General features: G+C 71.9%; 6 protein-coding genes across 6 annotated transcripts; 2 read left to right on the top strand and 4 right to left on the bottom strand.

Annotated features, from left to right (window-relative positions):
• Positions 1 to 3: 3 nt before the first annotated feature.
• On the bottom strand, positions 4 to 5,544 carry MICPUCDRAFT_40194 (uncharacterized protein; the record flags this gene model as incomplete). Its single annotated transcript, XM_003059138.1, has 1 exon — positions 4 to 5,544. The coding sequence occupies one exon, from the start codon at positions 5,542 to 5,544 to the stop codon at positions 4 to 6; it is 5,541 nt and encodes a 1,846-aa protein (XP_003059184.1).
• On the top strand, positions 5,513 to 6,334 carry MICPUCDRAFT_69546 (uncharacterized protein; the record flags this gene model as incomplete). Its single annotated transcript, XM_003059438.1, is given in 2 exon segments — positions 5,513 to 5,877; positions 5,879 to 6,334. Coding segments are annotated over 2 exon segments (630 nt in total). The 3' UTR covers positions 6,144 to 6,334.
• Positions 6,335 to 6,486: 152 nt separating this feature from the next.
• MICPUCDRAFT_40193 (uncharacterized protein) lies at positions 6,487 to 7,103 on the top strand (the record flags this gene model as incomplete). The annotated part of the gene is made up of 2 exons (XM_003059437.1): positions 6,487 to 7,059; positions 7,092 to 7,103. The coding sequence occupies 2 exons, from the start codon at positions 6,487 to 6,489 to the stop codon at positions 7,101 to 7,103; spliced, it is 585 nt and encodes a 194-aa protein (XP_003059483.1).
• Positions 7,104 to 7,862: 759 nt separating this feature from the next.
• MICPUCDRAFT_40192 (uncharacterized protein) lies at positions 7,863 to 8,666 on the bottom strand (the record flags this gene model as incomplete). The annotated part of the gene is made up of 1 exon (XM_003059137.1): positions 7,863 to 8,666. The coding sequence occupies one exon, from the start codon at positions 8,664 to 8,666 to the stop codon at positions 7,863 to 7,865; it is 804 nt and encodes a 267-aa protein (XP_003059183.1).
• A 2,084-nt stretch (positions 8,667 to 10,750) lies between these two features.
• Positions 10,751 to 15,781, bottom strand: MICPUCDRAFT_17707 (uncharacterized protein; the record flags this gene model as incomplete). The annotated part of the gene is made up of 9 exons (XM_003059136.1): positions 10,751 to 11,019; positions 11,046 to 11,049; positions 11,117 to 11,470; positions 11,702 to 12,076; positions 12,194 to 12,358; positions 12,596 to 13,561; positions 13,703 to 14,223; positions 14,371 to 15,041; positions 15,144 to 15,781. 9 exons carry the CDS (start codon positions 15,779 to 15,781, stop codon positions 10,751 to 10,753), a joined length of 3,963 nt encoding a protein of 1,320 aa, XP_003059182.1.
• A 1,091-nt stretch (positions 15,782 to 16,872) lies between these two features.
• Positions 16,873 to 18,185, bottom strand: MICPUCDRAFT_10648 (uncharacterized protein; the record flags this gene model as incomplete). Its single annotated transcript, XM_003059135.1, has 4 exons — positions 16,873 to 17,226; positions 17,290 to 17,371; positions 17,480 to 17,548; positions 17,662 to 18,185. Coding segments are annotated over 4 exons (1,029 nt in total), but the record flags the coding sequence as incomplete, so codon positions are not given.
• Positions 18,186 to 18,946: the final 761 nt, after the last annotated feature.

The following is an 18,946-nucleotide window of genomic DNA, read 5'->3' as shown; positions in this document are numbered from 1 at the left end:
TCGTCACGCCCCGGCGAGGATCGTGTCGCCGACGAGCTCGTCGAAGATCTCCTCCGATAACCGAATCAAGATGGCCTTCTCCGTCGCGCGCACGTCGTACCACCCCAAGTCGTCGCTCGAGCGCACGTCCTCGCGCACGATGTCGTCCACCTTGACGCCGCCGTCGCGCGCGGGCGCCAACGACGCCGCCGCCCTATCGCCGACCAACTTCACCAGACGATCGCCCGCGAGTTTCTCCGCGCCGGCGGCGGAGCCCGCGGCGACGACGAGCGACGACCCGATCCCGCCGACGACAGAGTCCTCGCCGGGCTCGAGCGCGGCTGCGCCGGGGACGAGCTCCGCGAGAATCTCCGATATCGTGTCAAACACGAGGCGGTCCGGGACGCGCTCGGCGATCTCCGCGTGCGCGGGAGAGGCGGAGGAGGAGGTCGCGAACGCGAACGCGGCGTCGTCGAGCCGGGACAACGTAGCCGCGTCGACGCCGCCGGCGACGGCGCCTGCGGCGTCGAGCACCCTGCGCGCGAACGCCTCGACGTGCTTCTCCACCGCCGCGCGCGCGCGCTCTTCCGTCGTCGCGCCCGGGACGACGACGCGCTTCGGCGGCGGCTCGTGGCGCGGCGCGTGGTGCGGCATGTGGATGTTCGCCTCGTGGTGCGTCAAGAAGCCGCTCTCTTTGTGCGCCGCCGCCGACGACGGCGACGGCGACGCGGACGGCGACGCCGCGGCCGCCTTCTCCGCGGCGCCGCCGACGACGGCGTCCGCGGCGTGCTCTGACGGCGACGGCGAGATCTTCCCCGACGCGTCGTCCGCGCGCGGCTCCGGGTCCGATCCCGCGGACGTCCGCGGGGAAGGCCCCGGCGACGTCTCGAACTCGTCGCCGCTGTATCCGTCGTCCGAGTACACCTCCGTCTGGATCGACTCCTCGGGTTCCACCGAGGACTCCGGCGGCGTCGGGAGTGACTCCTCGATCTCCGTCGAGCGCGACGCGGCGGCGGAGGCGGACGTGGACTTCGACGTCGCGGCGGCGGCGGGGGCGGCGGACTCGACGCCCCGCGATTTCGGCGGCGATTTCGGGGGCTTCCCGCCCCGCGTCTTCGCCTTCGCCTCCGCTTCTTCCACCGCGGCGGCGGCCGCGGACGCGACGCGACCGACGGACGCGACCGACCCGGACGCGGTCGTCCCCTCCGTGGAGCCAATCTCCGACGGCGCCGGCGACGTCGTCGCCTGGGAGCCAATCTCGAAATCCTCGGGGATCGTCGTCTCCGCCGCAGACGCCTCAGCGGCGGCGAACTCGCGCGTCTCTCCATCTTTCCGCCGCTCCGTCCGCTTCTTCTGCACGAGCGCTTCCACGCGGTGCAGCTCGTCGATCGCGCCGTCGACGTCGCTTCCCCCGGGACTCTCGTCGTGTTCGACGACGACGTCCTCGTCGTCGACGCCCGGAGCGTCCGACCCGGACCCGGACGCGTCGTCCGCGAACGCCACCTCGTCCGCTATGGACTCGGAAACGTCCGCGTCTCGGGCGTTTCTTCCTTGCGGTCGCGGTCGCGGCGACGGCGCGAGCTCCCCGCCCTCCAGCGCGAGGAGCTCCGCCTCCATCTGCCTGACGCGTCTCTGTTTCTCCTCGAGCTCGCGCGCTTTCAGCTCGCGCTTCCGCTCTCGGAGCTTCGTCTCCACGTCCTTCTCGCGCGCGGCGATCTCGCGCTCGACGGCGGCGGCGCGCGCTTCGAAACTCTCGTCCACCGACGCGCTCGCGCGCGCGGCGAGGCCGGGATCCTCCTCGACGACCGTGGGGGACGCCCGCCCCGCGTCCTCGTCCTCGCGTTCGTCCCCGCGAACGTTCGCCGTCGACTCCTCCAAGATGGACGCCTCCGGAATGCTCTCGTCGACGGACGACGACGTGTCGTCGTCGTCGTCCCGACGCGGCGGGACGACCGCGACCGCCTTCGCGGTCGCCTTCGCGTCGTCCGCCGCGGGGTGGCTCGCGCCGACGTCCGGCGCGGGCGCGAGCCGTCTCGTCTCCTCCTCCGCCTCCTTCGCCTCCCTCGCGAAGAACGACGCGGCGTCCGCTCGCGCGGCGGCCGCCTCTCGTCGCTCCACCTCTTGCGACTTCCTCAGCGTCGAGACGAGCATCTCCGTCACCTCCCTCACCTGCGCGAGGCTCTCGTCGCGCATCTTCGCGGTCATCTCCAGCGCGACCCGCTCCAGATCCGCCGCGCGCGCTTCGAACTTGTGCTCCATGTCTTCCTTCGCCAACGCGAGCTGGTGCTTGTAGTCCATATCCGTCCGCTGCCGCTCGACGACGCTCGCGTACGCCGCCGCCTCTTGCTCCGCCCTGAACAGATCCCTCGCGCGCTGCACCTTGCTCAGCTCCGCCTGCATCGCGCCGAGCTCGTCGAAGAGAGAGAGCTCGTTCTGGAGCTGGCGCTCGAGCTCGGACGGGGTGAGGCGATCAGCCGCGTCGTCGTCTTGCTCGGCGGCGAGCGCGGCGAGCGCCGCGGCGCGGTCCTCGGCGTTCTCTACACGGGTCCCCATACGATCCCGTTCGCGTTGTGAACGCCGTTCCTTAAGAACTTTTCCGTCCGCGTCCGCGTCCGCGTCCGCGTCCACCCCGTGGTCGATCTCGACGTCCGCATCCTCCTCGGGCGAGGACGAGCGGACGGATAACGCCGTGGAGGCGCTGGGCGGGCGAGCCTGGCGCGCGGGCGACCGCCGCGCGGGCGAGACCGGCCGGCTTCGCCGACGCGTCGGCGTCGGGGTCTCCGCCGTCCCCGCCGCCGCCGCCGCCGCCGCCTGGGCCCGGCGCTCGACGACGATGGGCACCGGCTCCGTCTGCGCGGACGACGACGTCGACGCGCGCGCCTCGGCGGCGAGAGGCAGCGTCGGGATCGACGCCGCGGCGAGGCGCGACGCCTCGGCGGCGGCGACTCGAGACGCGTACAGACTAAAGACGGACGCCGGCGCCGCGCTTCGCGCGGGCGGCGGCGGCGGCGGCGGCGGGAGCGGATCGCGATCCACCGCCGCCGGCGCCAACGCGCGCATGACGTCCTCGGCGGCGTACGGCAGCCGCTCGAGCGCCGTCGTCGCCGCGTCGTCGTCGTCCTCGCCCGGCGCCATCGCCATCGCCTCTACGCGCTGTCCCGCGCGCTTCACGAGTCGCTTCTTTCTCGCCATCCCGCCCGCGCCTTGCGACAGCCAGTCCTCGCGTCGCGGCACGTGCGCGTCCCCGGGGAGCGTCGTGTGCGTCTCCGGCGGCCCGAACTTCACGCCGAGCAGCCGCGGGGGCGGCGCGGGATCGGACGGCGGCGCGAGCGCCAGCGCGTCCCTCTTCGGAGGCGATTCGCGAAGCGTGAGCTCCTCGTCGTGAATCACCTCGACGTCGTCGTCGTCGTCGCCGCCGCCGCCGCCGCCGCCCGCCGTCGTCGTCTTGGGCGCGAACGAGATGCGCCGCCCGCTCGCGTGCGCGTACGCCTTCGAGGGCGACTTCAGCGACGACCGCAGCGATCGCCCCGCGGCGGGACCGCCCGCGGTGAGATCCCCGGACGCGACGCGCCGACGCGCTTGGTACCCGCGGACGTGCGACTGCACCGTCGTCGCCGCGGCGCTGGCGCGCATCGCGAAACCGATCCCGCCGTCGCCGTCGTTCCTCGCGCGCGGCGGGGGCGGGCTCTCGCTCGAGGACGGCGACTCGGAGGACTCGTGCGCGGCGGCGTTGTCGGCGTTGTCGGCGTTCGCGTCCCGCATCCCGCGCGAGCGCGAGCGCGTAGTCGGCTTCGCGTCCCTCGCGCGTTCGAGCGCCTTTTCGCGGTTCGCCTGCTTCTGCGTCGCAGAGAAGGCGTCGATCGTCGCCGCGAGCCTCCGCGCCACCTCCCTGAGCGCGAGCGCCTCTCTCGCTTCCTCGTTCGCCTTGGCCTCCGCGGCCGATTTCCTCTCCGCGATCTGCCGTTTGATCTCCTCCGCGCTGTGGGGCTGATGCCGCGGCTCGCGCGTCGGCGGCGCCGAACTCGTCGACGGCGGCGGCTTTTTTTTCATCCGAAGCGGCGGATACTCCACGCGTCCTTTCCCGGTCGGGTCCCTCGCGCCGCCTCTGCGCCCGCGCTGGACCATGCCCTGGATGTCCACGATCTCGGGGTTCGCGCGGAACGCGGACTTCTCCGCGCCGCCGGCCGCGGCGCGACGGATCCCGCCCGCGCTGACGAGCGCGACTGGAGGTCCAGGGTTAACCCGATCCGACGTCTTCGCCGCGTCGGAGCTCTCCGCCGTCGCCGCCTCCGCCGCCGCCGCCTCGACCGGGTCGCCGTCGTCGTCGACGTGCGACCGCTTGATCGGCGTCGCCGGGTCGTCCGCGCGCGACGACCCGTCGTCCAAGCCCGGGTCGACCCACGCCGGGTTCTTCTTCGGCGGCGCGTCCTCGTCCGCGTCCTTGTCCTTGCGCGCTCTGATCCTCGCCTCCGCGGCGAGTCGCGCCTTTTCGCGGCACCGCTCCTCTTCCTCGCGCTTAATCTTCGCGCGCTTCTCCTCTTGTTCTCTGAGGAGCGCCTTCTCCTCCGCGAGTTTCTTCTTCCACCTCGCCTTGCTCTCTAAGATGAAAGCCCGCGCTTTCGCCTGACGCTCGGCCGCCGCCGCGGGGTCCTCCGCGGGCGAGGGCTTCTTCGCCGCGTCGTCGGGTTCGACGCGCGATTCGTTCGACGTCGGCTTCGCCCACCCCATCTTCTTCCCCGCGCCCTTCCTCGCCGCCTCCTCCGCCGCGAACTTCGCGCGTTTTCGTCGCGCGGCCTCCTGGTGCCGCCGCTCGAGTTCTTCCGCGTCGACGCCGACCCGCCACGGCCGCTCCGGCGACCGCGCGGGGACGCGGCGTCGCGCCGCTTCCCTTCGCGCCGCGCTCGCGGCGTCGAGATTCTCCTTCGACGACGCGCCCGCCCTCGCGTCGCGCGCGGCTCTGCCGGGGTCGTACACCGACCCCTGTCGTTGGCCCCTCCTCGCGTTCGCGGCGGCGGCGTCGTCGGGTTTCGCCGGCGGCGGCGCGTCCTTCGCGCGCCTCGCCGCCGCCGCCTGATTGCGCAGCGCGACGCGTTTCAACATCTGATGCACCGCGTTGTGCCTCCGGAGCTTCTCCTCTTCGTCGCGCTCCGCCATCAAGCGCTTCGCCTCCACCTCTCGCATCGCGAGCTTCGGCGGCGGGAGCGCGATCCCGAGCGGGACGTTCGCGGGGACGACGCCGTCCGCGACGACGTTCGCGTGGCGCGAGATGAGCTCCAGGAGTTGCGCGCGCGCTTCCGAGTGCGACGTCGCCGGCGGCGCGGGCGGCGTCTCCGCGGGGCGTGGGCACGCGGGGCAGTCGCGTCCGGGGGAGCGGAACCCCGCCGCGGGCGCGGGCGACCGCGGCGGCGTCGGCGTGCGCGACCGCGGCGGCGGCGTCGTGCTCCTCGCGCGTCGTGGCTTGTTCGGATGACGGTGTCCTCCCCGTCCGTCGTCGTCCCCAGCGGATCGATTCGCCCGCGCCGACGCGACCGGGATGTCCCCGAGGCGCGTCCGCGGCGGCGCCATCGCGATGTCTCCTATCGGCGCCTCCTGTCTACGCGCGGAGACGGCGCGCGGCGACGCACGCGGCCGGGTCCTCTCGCGCGGGGTGGTGTGCCCCCGGCGCGAGGACGCCTTTCCCCGACCGGCGTTTCTTTCAACGGTCGTCTTCTCGGATCGACCGATGAGCTCTTCTTCAATTTCATCGCGCCGTCGCCGACCGCGGACGTCACTCCATCGAGCGAACGCGCGCGCGGACGAAGATGGCGGACGAAAAGAAAGAAGAGCCGAAGAAGGACGTCGCGGTCGACCTCGAGTGCGACGACGAGTTCGAGGAGTTCGGGAACGAAGGTGCGCGCCGACCGGGGGAGCCGGCGTCGACGTCGCGCGCGCGCGCGCGATCTGACCTAAAAAAAAGTGCTCCCGCCGCGAGATCTCATCTACTCCGCGCTCACCAAAACCTCTCGCCCCTCGCGCCTTTCGTCGTCGCAGAGTGGGCCAACGAGGACGAGGACGCGGAGGACGTGCAGCAGTGGGAGGAGGACTGGGACGATTCCGACGCGAACGACGACTTCACGAAGCAGCTGCGCGCGGAGTTAGATCGCTTCGAGCAGACCAAGCAGTGATGTGCGCGAGGGCGGACGGCTGTGTTTGAGGAGGAGACCGGGCGAGGGCTCGGCGCTGACGCCGCGCGATGCGCCGCGCGACGACCGCCGCGGACGCCCCGCGCGGCGTCGACGAACGCCGTAGTGTAGAGACCTAGCGCGCGAGCGATCGACCGGTCGCGTGTTCGTAACCCGACCTCAGATCTCGCGCTCGCCCCTCGCGCGTCTCGTCGCCCCTCGACGTCGGTCCTCTCTCGCTCTCGTTCGAACCACCTGATACCTGACGATGACGAGGGCGGGAGTCAACATCGATCTCGTCAACGGCCGCACACGATCTCGCGCGTCGTCGCCGCCGTCGCGCGCCATGGGGGGATGGAAGGACGACCCGTCGCCGTCCCCGTCGTCGTCGCGGCGCGCGCCCGACGTCGACCGCGCCAAGCCGTTCGCGCCGTCGCGTCGCGACGGCGCGGCGGGCGGGGACTGGAGAGACGCGATGCGCGACGTGAAGCGCGCGGCGAGCGCGAGCGGCGCGAGCGCGAGGGACGAGCTTCGTCGCGCGACGCGCGCCTTCTTCGACGCCGCGTCCGGCCGCGCGCACCCGCCGCTCGGGGACGCGAAGCCGAGCGAGATCGCGGCGGACGTCGTCCTCCTCGCGCGCGCGATCAACGCGAGCGACGCGTCGTCGCCGTCGCCGTCGTCGTCGCCGTCGCCGTCGCCGCCGCGCGATGCGTTCGACGCGCTGCTGACGGATCTCCTGAGCGCGGGGAGTCCGTCCGCGGGGAAGGTGGCCGTCGACGCCGAGACCGTCGCCGCGCTCGGGGCGTACTACCGCGGCGTCCTGTCGTCGCCGTCGTGCGCGCCGTCCACCGCGGACGACGCGCTGCGCGTGACGACGTTGCTCCTGCAAGAGGGCGGCGCGCACGTGACGCCCTCGGAGGTGGACGCGCACCTGTCGTGCCTGCTCTCGAGGATCGACCCTGACGCCAACGCGGCGGCGGCGGCGGTGTACAAAGAGACCATCGCGACCGCGGACGCGACGGCGACCGCGTCATCGGAGGCGTCGTCGCCGTCCGGAAGCCGCCCCGGGAGCGCCAGGAGAGGCGGCGGCGGCGCGAGGGAAACGTCGAGGCACGCGTTGAACGCGCTCGCGGCGTTGACGAGCAGGTCCCCGGCGGGCGTCGCGTCGCGCGCGGCGACGGACGCGATCGGCGAGGCGCTCGTGAAGCTCCTCGACAAGCACACCGGCGGCGGCGCGAAGGGCGGCGCGAATAATCCGAATTCGCCGCCGGAGGATGCGGGGAGCAGCAAGTACTTCGCCGCGATGTTGCGGTGCGTGCACGCGTGCGCGGGCGCGGGCGCGCACGAGAAGCGATGCTGGGACGACGCGACGGTGGCGAGCGTCGTCGCGCACGCGCGCCGGTTCTTTCACTACGGCCTCGGCGCCGGCGGCGCGGCGGGGCAATCGGACGGATCCGGAGCTTTTCAATCCGTTCAATCCGTCATGACACCGCAGCCCCCCGCGAGTCCGTCCAAGGGCGGGTACGTGCCGCCGCATCTGCGCGGCGGCGTCGCGGCGGGCGCCGGCGCCGGGTCCTCCGACTCGGACGCGCAGTCGGACGCGGACGCCGCCGCGGGGTGCGGGCTCGGCGGCGGCGCGAGCGACCGGTTCGGCGCGTCCAGAGTCAGAGGCGCCGCCGCGCTGTGTGTCGGCGCGCTCGCGCGCGCGAACCCGCGGTCGCTTCACGCGCACTGGCCGAAGTTGTTGCCCGCGTCGAGCGCGCAGCTGCTGCCGCGGTCGCCGACGACGACGCTGTTGCGCGTGGCGTTCCAAGACCCGGCGCCTCGCGTGCGCGCCGCCGCGCTCTCCGCGATCGCGCACCTGCTGGAAGGGAACGTCACGAGGCAGTACATGGCGGTCGCGGAGGTGCGAACGAACCCGAAGACGGGCGCGGTGATTCGAAGGAACTTCGCGTCGTTATCGAGCACGCTCGGCGACGTCGCGGCGACGACGCACGACGCGCTCGTGCGAATCGTGCAAGCGGAGCCGTCGCTCGCGTGTCTCCCCGCCGCGTGTAAGGCGCTGAGCGCGTTCGTGGACGCCGCGCCGTTCGGGAGGTTGCCGTCGACGCTGTTGCCGAGGGCGATCGGGGTGATTTGGACGCGCGTCGGCGAGCTCAGCGTTTGCGGCGGGAACGGCGGCGGGTGGGCGAGCCGCGCGGAGGGGTCCTCATCTGAGACGACGACGGCGCGGACGTCGCTCCTCGCCGCGCTCACGGCGGCGCTCTCCGCGAAGGACGCCCCCGACGCGGTCACGGCCGCGCTCTCCGGGCGCGCCCCCGAGCCATTCCCCGCCGACGTCGCGGGTCCGCGCGGCGCGAGCGGCGACCTCGCGAAACTCGTCGACGTCCTCCCCGGCTTGGCGTCGTTCGCCGCCGCCGCCGGCGGCGTCAACCCGGCGACGCGGTGCGAAGCCTTCGGCGCGCTGCGAGCGGCCGCGACCGCGCACGCGCCCGCGGTCGCGGCGCTGTACCTCTCCGGCGGCATGCGCGACGTTCTCCCGGGGACGACGTGCGGGGTCACGAAGAGGGAGACGACGAACGACGCGGCGGACGCGCTCGAGACGTTTAGGTGCGTTCTTCCTTACACTGGTTCCCATACGACCGCGTCGGCGTGGTGAACGCCGATCCTTAAGGACATTTGCCGTCCTCTCTCTCCGCCCAGGGTCCCTCGCGTTCAATCCCCGCCCGCGTTGACTTTCAACTCCATCTGACGCCTTTCAACTCCACCCCGACGTCGCTTTGTATGGAACGACCCTTAGTCTGACCGAAAGCGACGGCGGCGACCGCGTCGCGCAGGCGTCCGCGCGGCTGCTCGCGGACTTCCTCGTCGCCGTGAGCGGCGTCGGGATCATCGGCGGCGGCGGCGAAGGCGCGGACGACCACCCGGGCGGCGAGAGCGGCGGCGCGAACGACGCGAGCGACGCGTCGCCGTCGCCGCTGTCGCCGACGGAGCTCGCGACGCTCTGGGACGCCGTCGCGGCGTCGCACTTTCCCGCGGCGACGTCGCACGCGTCGCCGCTCGTCCGAGCCGCCGGTCTGGCGGTCGTGAACGGGCTCACCGCGTCCGCGCTGAGCGCCGTGACCGAGGCGCACCGGGAACGGTTGATCGCGATCCCGCACGACGCGTTGGAGAGCGACGCCGCGCCGGCGGTGCGATCCGCGGCGTGTCGCGCGATCGGCGCGCTCGCCGTCTTAGGGTCCCCGGTCGGCGGCCTCGAGCGGTCCGCGGACCTGCTCCTCGCCGCGCTGAGGGACAGCGCGAAGAGCGTGCGATTCCCGGCGTCGTGGGCGGTCGCGAACTTGTGCGACGCCGTCGCGAAAGCCGCGGCGAGGGGCGTCGCGGAGCGGCTCGCGTTCGACGGCGGCGCCGACGCCGACGCGGCGGGTACTTCTTCTTCTTCTTCTTTCGCTTCTTCGCGCCGCGTCGTCACGACGCGCTCGCTCGCGCGCGTCGCGCGCGCGTGCGTCGCCGCGTCCACGGAGGAGGGGGACAAAGTCCGCGCGAACGCGGCGCGAGCGCTCGGGCACCTCGTCTCCGCCGCGGACTTCTCCGCGGCGGGGTCGGACGACGCGTCGTCGGACGACGCCCCGCGCGCGTGGCTCCCCGAGGTGATCCAGGCCCTGATGTCGTGCCTCACGACCGGCAACGCGAAGGTGCAGTGGAACGCGTGCCACGCCGTGGGCGCGCTGTTCAAGAACCGCACCGCGGCCGCGGCCGGGTCGTCGTGGTCCCCGCTCGCGGTGCGGATGTTGCTGATGCTCGTGCGCGACGCGCGAAATTTTAAAATCCGAACGCACGCCGCCGCCGCGCTCGCGACGCCGTCCTCGCGCGAGGACTTCGGGAACGCGTACCCGGACGCGGTGCAGGTGGTCGTCGCCGCGATCGAGGGTCTGGACTCGGAGGGATCCGGACCCGGCGGCGGCGGCGGCGGCGGAGGAGGAGGAGGAGGAGGAGGAGGAGGAGGAGAGCCCGCGGCGTCCGCGATGGACGTCAAGTACAAGCCGCAGCTCAGCGCGCAGCTCGCGCGCGCGTTGCTTCGCGTCCTCGCCGTGGGCGCGATCGACGACGCGGGCTCGGTGCGGGACACGCTCACGAAGAAGGCGGACGTCGTGCGGCGCGCGATGGAGAGCGCGCTCGCCGCGATCGAGTCGTCGCGCGTCGCCGCGGACGACGAGAAGCTCCCGGAGGATCCGTTCGGCGTGGAGGAGAAACGCGCGAGGGCGTCGGCGGGGGGCGGGTCGGGCGAGGACGTCGCCGTGGGCGCGGGCGGCGCGAGCAGCCCGTGCCGGACGTCGTCGATCGACGTGTCCGCGCTCGCGAGGGCGCTGTCGCCGAAATCCGAGGGTCCCGGCGCGAGAGGGGCTGATGCTGATGAGAGAGACGGAGACGACGAGGGACGCGCGGACGTGTTCGCCGCCGCCGCGGGTTTGGCGCGAATGTACGGCGCGTCGGGGGGTGACGGCGAGACGCACGCGGGGTTCTACCGCGGCGTTGTGCGGAGGTAGCGTCGACGACGTGTACGTGTTGTTGTTACAGACTATCAAAGATATAGCGAGAATCGTTCTCTCTCACTCGTCCCGCAGCTCTCGGTTCCCGGTGCCCTCGCCGCTGTACACCGTCGCGGTCGCGTCGTTCGTCCCCGACAGGAGCAACAGACGGTTCGGATGAAACGCGAGCGATCGAACGGCGCCGACGCGTTGCCCCAACACGGAGTACCGATACCGAATCGCCGCGACGTTGTTGCCTTCCAGGTCCCAGAGCTTGATCGCGCGCTCGCTCGAGCCCGACGCGATGACGCCCGCGTGCGCGTGCGCGACGAGCGCGGTGAGCGCGTGCCCTTGCGGCGGACGCGCCGTCGTCGACCCTCCTCCGCCCGCGTTCGATCCTCCTCCGAGCGCGCCGCCGCCCGCGGTGCTTTGCGGTTTGGGGCACACCTCCGCGGTGAAGAACGGCTTCGCCGCGTTCCTCAGGTCGCAGAACTTCATCTCGCCGTTGACGCTGCCGGTCACGACGAGGTTCGACGTGTTTCCCGGTTGAAGTAAAATCCCAACCACCGGATGCCTGTGCGTCTGAATCACGGACAGCAACCTCGCGGGCGTTCGAAGGTCGTACGACAGCACCGCGCCGTCCGCGGCGCCCGCCATCAACAGCGCACCCTCCGCGGTGAGGCACGTCCCGGGCGATTGCATCTGCAGCGACTCCAAGCACAGCTCTCTCGTCATGTCCCAGACGCGGAGCAACGGCGCCGGGTGCACGTCCCCGGCCGCGTAGAGACACCCGCTCTGCTGCTGCCACACGACCACCGCGGGGCGGTGCCGCGCGGCGGACGTCGAGACGCGGCCGCGGCGGTGCCCGTGCCGCGGCGGCGGTTGCGACTGCGACTGCGACTGCGACTGCGACTGCGCGGCGATGGAAGCGACCGCGGCGACGGAAGCGACCGACCCGTCGCCGCCGGCGCCGGCGTCGGAGAGGCGATCCGCGCTCCCGGAGCCGGGGTGCCGTTCGAGGTTCAGCCCGACGCCGCTCCCCTGCGGGCTCGACGCGACGCGTATCCCCGACTCCCTCGGCGGCAGCGCCCTGAACGCGGTCACGAGCGTCTCCTCGCCCCTGGATGCGAAATCGCGCCACACCCTCACGGATCCATCGCCTCCGCCGCACAACAGCAACGCGTCGTCTAAATCGTTCACGAGGCTCAGCGACGACGTCGGCTTCCCCGGGGCGCCGCCCGCGTGGAACTTGTTCAGCGTCTTCCCGGAAACGTAGTCCCACGCGCGCACGATCCCTTTGTCGTCCGAGATGCACGCGATCGACGACAGCGGGTGCATCAGCAGACGCGACGGCGACGCGCCGTGCTCGAGCTCGATCGTCGCGATCTGATCCGCGAGTTTGACTTGCTCCTTCCCCGCGTACCCCGACCGTCGCGCAGCCTCCTCCGCGACCCTTCTCCGCGCGAGTCGCGTGTTCGGCGCGATCACGCGCCGCTTCGGCGACGGAGGCGGCGGCGGCGTGACCCCGCTTCGCGTCGCGGGCGGGAAAAAATCGTCCTCCTCGTCGCCGTCGGCGTAGTATCCGCCCCCGCCCGCCGCCGGGGACGGCTCGAGCAGCGACCGCGAAAAGTGTTCGCAGCTCCACGCGAACACGAGCGACTTCGGGAGCGCGTCCGCGCCGGCGCCGCTCTCCCCCGCGACGCCGCCGCCCACGCCCGCGCCCGCTCTCGGGGACGTCAGGAGGTCGTGATCGCTCCCGCCGTGCGACAGCTGCGAGAGCAGTCCGGGTCCTTCCCCGGCGGCGGCGCCGCCGCCGCCGCGCCCCGGGGACGCGTGCAATCCGCCCTGCGTGGACATCGTCCGCTTCATCTTGCTCGACAGCGGCGACATGAGGCGCTGGAAGCTCGACGTGCGCTGCAAGTTCACGCCGCTCGCGCTCGACGTGAGACTATCTCCGTCCGCGGTCGACGCCGCCGCGCCGATCGCGTCTCGACTCGGGACGCGACGCGGCGAGCCGAGCAGCCGCGAGGACAAGTTGCTCAGTTTCTGCGACCAGCTCGCGGTTCTTCCTCCGAGGCCGCCGCCGCGGCGTCCGTGCGGGCTCGCGCCGCCCGCCTCCCCGTCCCTCGACTCCCGCGCGCCGTCGTCCGCGGCGGTGGACGGTCGCGAGCCGCCGCCCTCCGGCTCCGACCCGCCTTCCGCGAGCCCGGCGGCGATCAACACCGCCCTCGACAGCGCCGGTTTCAGAAGCGGGTGCGCGTGGTCGATCCCCGTCGCGAGCAGCGCCTTTTGCGCGGCGACCGCGACCCGCGTCGACGGGTCCGCCGCGAGCTCGAGGAGCCGCTCGAGGACGTGGTGGTACAGACCGCCGCCGACGCGCGCGGCGTCCGCGCTCGCGAAAGTTCCCGCGGGCGGGGAGGAGTTGGCGCTTCCGTCGCCCGGCGCCGCCGCCGCGTCCGTCGACCAAAAGCCCGGCTCGCGCGTCCCCGGGGACGCCGACGCCGCGTACGCCCCCGGACTCCCGCTCTGGAACGTCGTCCCGTCCTCCGCGATCGCGTCGCCGCTCAGGCTCCCGCTCGCGCGCCTCCGCATCCCGGCACCCCGCGAGCCGAAGCCGAAGCCGGAGCCGGAGCCGCCGCCTTCGCTCCCGGCGTCGCTGAGACGCCGCTCGCGCCGCATCCACGTCGCCGCCGATTGGAACTCCGCGGCGTGCGACCGCGCGAGCCTCGCGAGCGCGACGGCAGCCTCGCATCGCACGAGAGACGACGCGTCCGCGGTGCACGGGACGACGTGGCACGCGATCGCGCGCTCCGCGGCCGCGCGCTCGCCGAAAAATCCATCTTCCTCGGCGTCCTCCGCGCCCGCCGCGCCCGCGCCCGCGCCCGGAGCCGTCTCGCCGCCGCCATCCCACGCGCCGCTCCCCGACGCGCTGCCGCTCGTCGCGCTCAGCTCCGTCGCGCTCTCCCCGGCGGCCAAATTGACCGTCCCCGCGGAGGACCCGCCCTCGGGCCGCCCATGCTTCTTGACGTGGACGAGCGCGCCCAACGCGTACACCGCCGCCGCGCGCGCGTCCGGGGTGGGATGATTCAACAGCGACGCCACCGCTTCGCTCGCGCGGACCCTGAACGCCTCCGCCTGCAGCGACGCGTAGCCGTCCCACAGCTTTCCCATGCACAAGCACAACCAGCGGACGAACAGCGGCGACCCGGACGGCGACGCCGCGCCGGGGAGGTTCGCGAGGCACACTTGGAGTAAACCGGAAGACGCGCACGCGGCCTGGCCCTTCGGGTGATCGTCCGCGATGGCGGCGAGCACGAACGCCGCCATCGCCCTCTCCTCTGACGGCACCGACGGCGAATCAAGAAACCGGACGAAATACACGTGCCCGCTGTCCTTCACGAGGTCGAGCTGGCACGAGCGATCGAGCGCGAGTATCTTCGTCCATATGAAGACCAAAATCTGTCTCAAGTCCGGCGCCGTCGTCTGCAGAAGCTTCAACACGTACGGAAAGATGCCCACGCTCAGGGCGAGGTCCACCGCCCACGGGCCCATGTCTGGGTGGAGTTCAAAGGCGTCAGGTGGAGTTGAAAGGCATCGAGGGCGGGGATTGAAAGCGAGGGGTGGGCGGAGAGATGCGCCAGGAAAAGTCCTTAAGGATCGGCGTTCACCACGCGAACGCGGTCGTATGGGGACCAGTGTACAGAACGCGCCTAAGAACCGCCCCAACAACACGAGCGCGCGCAAGCGGTGCGACTGCGACAGCAGCACTTGCAACACGATCGGAAGCTGCTCCGGCGGCGCCTTGCGCTCGCTGCCGTGCTCGAGCCACACCTCGAACGCGGTGAGCTGCTCCGTGAAGAACGGCGACGGCGTGAACTCCACCGTGGAGTCGCCGTTGATCAGCGTCGGCATCTGCAGGAGGCAAATCTCAACCGCCATGTCCCACGCGTGCCACATCGGGTGCTGGTACGCCGGCGGCAGCGCGGGGCACGAGATGGGCGCGCAGTTGTTCGCTCGCATGATTCGCTCGGCGAGGAGGAAGTTGCGAAACAGCGACGCGACGAGCAGGTCCTGCCGGAACAGCCGCTGGAACAGCGGACGCGGGAGGACGTTCCACGCGATGGTGTCCGTGATGGCCGTGAAGATCCAGTTCAACTCCCCCAGCGGCGTCTTCCTGTTGTTCTGTTGCCCGGGGATCTTATCGATGACGTCCACGCTGATCCCGTCGCCTTTGAGGATCGAACGACTGACGAACCATCTGAGCGCGATCTTGATCGGCGTCGTGAGACACGCGGAGAAGACGTCCGCGGGGAGATCCGCCGACTGCGGCAGGAGCTCCTCCGCGCCGCACGCGGCGAGGAGGATGCACTCGCTCGCGCCCGCGCCCAGGGGCATCGTCCCGCCCGCGGTGTCCGGGCGCGCGGCGGCGCCGCCGACGCCGACGCCGTCGCTCCCCGCGGCTGCCGCCGCCAACGCCGCGGCGGCGGGGCCCGTCCCCACGTTCCCTTGCTCCGCGAGCTGCAAGAACGAGTTCACGACGAGCCCCGCGCCGGAGCAGTCGAAGACGTAAATCGCCGGGTTCCCGGTCCACTGCTGCAGATCGTAGATGGACAGCGGTATGTACTGCGTGTACGACTTGTTGAAGACCCACACTTCGCCGTTCACCGTCGGACGCGGGACGCCGTGGCCGTTGTAGTGCAACAGCACGCGCTCGTTCTTCGCGTTCCGTCGGCACGACAGACACAACTTCTTCACGTCCTCCACGGTGGGGTCCAGCTGTAATTTGTACTTGGCCCGCGGTTGCCACCGCTCGTACTGCGCCTGGAGCGCCTTCCCGATCGCGTCCAGCGCCTTCTGCGGCTGCATCGACAGCGGGTTGATCCAGCACTGCATGCGCGCGCACGGGGATATTTTCAAGACGTCCGGCGGGTCCACGCCGATGTTTAAGCACAAGACGAGCGCCACGGACGTCGTCTTCATTCGATCCTTCATCCGCCACTTCGACACCACCTTCTCTCGCGACGTGGACACGTCCGAGCCGTCGTCTCTCGCGCCGTGGCGTTCCTCGGTGAGGAACATCGGGTACATCGCGAGCTGCATCTCCGGGGTCATGTGATGCACGGCGCTGCCCGATGGTCCGGGGCCGTGGATGCTGTTCTCGCGCGACCGCGCGAGCTCGGACGGGGACGATTCGTTCGTCGTCCCCGCGCCGGGCGTCGCCGTCCGCGGCGGCGTGGAGACGTCGAAGGGGGGTGCCGGAACCGTCGGCGCGGGGGAATTGGGCGACGCCTCCATGACGCGCGTCGGAGGGCGCGATACGGACGACGTCCTCTCCGAGCCCGACGCGTCGTCCCGAGACGCGAGAGGGCGCGCGTAAAGTCCCGTCCCGCTAACCCTCGCCGACGAAATTCACCAACCCGTCGTCTCTAACTCCGACACCGCTCGCGGACGCCGATCGCGCGGGCACGCGTCTCCGGACCGCGCGAGCTAGTCCCGCGCGGCACTCCAAACGACGCGCGCCTAGCGCGGACGCGTCCGAGCGCCGTGCGGTGTGTCCTCCGCGATCGACGCCCCTTCGCGCGAAAACCGACTGATACACTGAGCATTTTCCTCGGTTTCGCGCGACCGAAGGACGCGAGCCTTCTTTTCGTGGCCCACGGAGCCCCGCCTCCGGTTCGCTCGCGAAGGCGCCGTCGACTATCAATCTATGGCTACGTCGTTCGTTAAAACGACCTCATGGACGCGTGAATCGGCGGGACGATCCACGGCGGCGCCTCCGCGGCGTGCGCGCCGCGACGACGCGCGTCCTCCGCCTCTTCCTCGTCCTCGTCCGCGCGTCCCCGCCACCACCACCACCAATACGAAGCCCACGCCCGGCGCCACGCCCACATCCGCGCTTCCTCGTCCTCTTCGTGGGAATCGGCGTCGTACGCCTCCTCCTCCTCCTCCTCCTCCTCCTCCTCCTCCTCCGCGACGGCTTCGCGCGCGTCTTCGTCCAACGCCGCCGCCTTCGCCGCCGCCTTCGCCGCCGCCTTCGCCGCCTTCGCCGCCGCTTTCGCCGCCGCCGCCGCGTTCAACCGCTCCAGCCGCCCGCCGTCCTCCTCGCTCAGGTCGTGCTCGTACCAGTCCGCGGGCACGCGCTTCGGCAGCGGCTCCAGCGCGATCGCGTCGCGGCCGTCCGCGCGCTCGACGCCCTCGCACAGAAGCGCCCGCAGCGCTTTCAACTCCCGCGCGGTGACGACGGCGACGGCGACGCCGCGCGCGCCGAATCGCCCCGCGCGTCCGACGCGGTGCAAGTACGTCTCTCGGTCGCGCGGGATATCCAGACAAACGACGAGGTTCACGCGCGCGAGGTCGACGCCGCGCGCGGTGAGATCCGTGGAGACCATCACGCGCGCGTCGAACGCGCGCATCGCGGCGACGACGTCCATGCGTCGCCGTTGCGGCAGCGCGCCGCCGATGAACTCCGCGGCGAACCCCGCGGCGACGAGCCGCTCGGCGACCGCGCTTCCCCACGCGGGGCGTCGCGCGAAGACCACCGCCTGGTGGAACGACACCTTGTCGAAGATCTGCCGAAGCGCGGACTCTTTCTGTAGTCGCATCGTCTCCGCGCGCGTCACGTCGTCGTCGTCGTCGTCGTCGTCGTCGTCGTCGTCGTCGTCGTCGTCGACGAGGAAATAAAACTGCCGCACCGCCCGCAAGCTCTCACCGCCCGGCCCCGCGACCGCGCCGCCGCCCGGCGAGGAGGAAGCGCGCTCGCCGAGCGCGCGATCCGCGACTTGGGACCCGGCTGGCCCCGGGCCACACAACGCCACCTCGTGCACGTCCCGCCGCGTCAACTCTCGCACCCTCGCGCGCATCTCCGTCGGGTACGTCGCGCTGCGACGACAGTCCCGATGTTCATCGGTCAGTTGAAAGGCGACGCGATCGAATGTTGAAACCGACGAAACCGATGCGTAGGGGTGGTGACGGGCGAAACGCTACTTTCGCACCTGAACGCCATCGTCTGCTTCCGCGCGGGCAGCACGCCGTGTATGAACAGCACGTCCGCCTCGAACGACCCGCCCATGAGCGCGTCCGCCTCGTCGATCACGACGCATCGCACGCCGTCCGGGTGAATCGACCCCTCCTCGAGGAGCTGACGGAGGCGGCCCGGCGTGCCCACGCACAGCTGCGCGCCTCGAACGAGCGCCGCGCGATCGCTCGCGACGGGGAGGCCGCCGAGGCACGCGCGGAGCGACAGCGACGGCGGCGCGAGCGAATTCGCGAGCGACGCGACGACGTCGTGCGACTGCAGCGCCACCTCGCGCGTGGGCGCGACGACGACAGCCTGCGGGTGCCTGAGCGCGCGGTCGACGCGCTCGAGGAGGATGGCGGCGAACGCGACCGTCTTGCCCGTGCCGGACTTGGCTTGGACGACGAGGTCCGCGCCGAGGCGGCCGAGGGGGATCGCCGCGCGCTGCACGGGGGAAGGGACGTGGAACCCGGCGGCCGCGAGGCCTTCGCACAGCGCGTCCTGCGGGGGTGGGGGGGAGGAGAGGCGCGAGCGACGGAGGTCAGAGATGCGACGACGACGAACGACGGAGACTGCATCTCGAATGCGCGCGACGCGCGGACGCGCGCGACGCGGGGGAGCGGACGCGCACCGGGAGCTGGAGGTCCTGGAACGTCAGCTCCTCGTCCAGGGCGACGTCCTCGGACCGCGGCCGCGCCTTGCGAAGCACGGGCATCGCGCGAGAGAGCCGCCCGGCGCCGGGCGAACTCTGATCGCGGCGTCCGACGAGCGACAGATCTCGTTGACGAACGAGTCGTCGTCGGGCACTACTTCGTCCGTCGCGGCGCCCTGTCATCACTCCTCGCGGCGCGGCGATGGGCCTGTTCGACGAGCTCCCCGCCGCGAAGCGCGCGGCGCCGGAGCCGAAGGACGAGCCACCGCCGTCGCCGAAGCGCGTCAAGACCGAGGACGACGCCGCGGTGGACGCGCCCGAACCCGCGCCGCCCGCGCGCGAACCCGCGGTTGCGTCGAGATCGCCCGCGGAGGCGCTCGAGAAGCTGACGAAGCACTGCGCGAACCCGGGGAAGTTCAACCGCGCGTCCGCGCTCGCGGTGCAACTCATGCGCGGCGGCGAGCTCGAGAGGAAGCACGGTAAGGCGCTGTTCGCGCTGCTCGAGGCGTCGATGACCCCGAACCCCGCGATGAGGGCGTGCGAAGCGTCGAGTCGATTCGAGTACAGAGAGCTCTTCGAAGCGGCGCGCGCGTGCGAGGACGACGGCTCT

Source organism: Micromonas pusilla (genome assembly GCF_000151265.4).
Source record: "Micromonas pusilla CCMP1545 genomic scaffold MICPUCscaffold_6, whole genome shotgun sequence".
Classification (NCBI taxonomy): domain Eukaryota; kingdom Viridiplantae; phylum Chlorophyta; class Mamiellophyceae; order Mamiellales; family Mamiellaceae; genus Micromonas; species Micromonas pusilla.
This window is presented reverse-complemented; position numbering and strand designations above follow the sequence as displayed.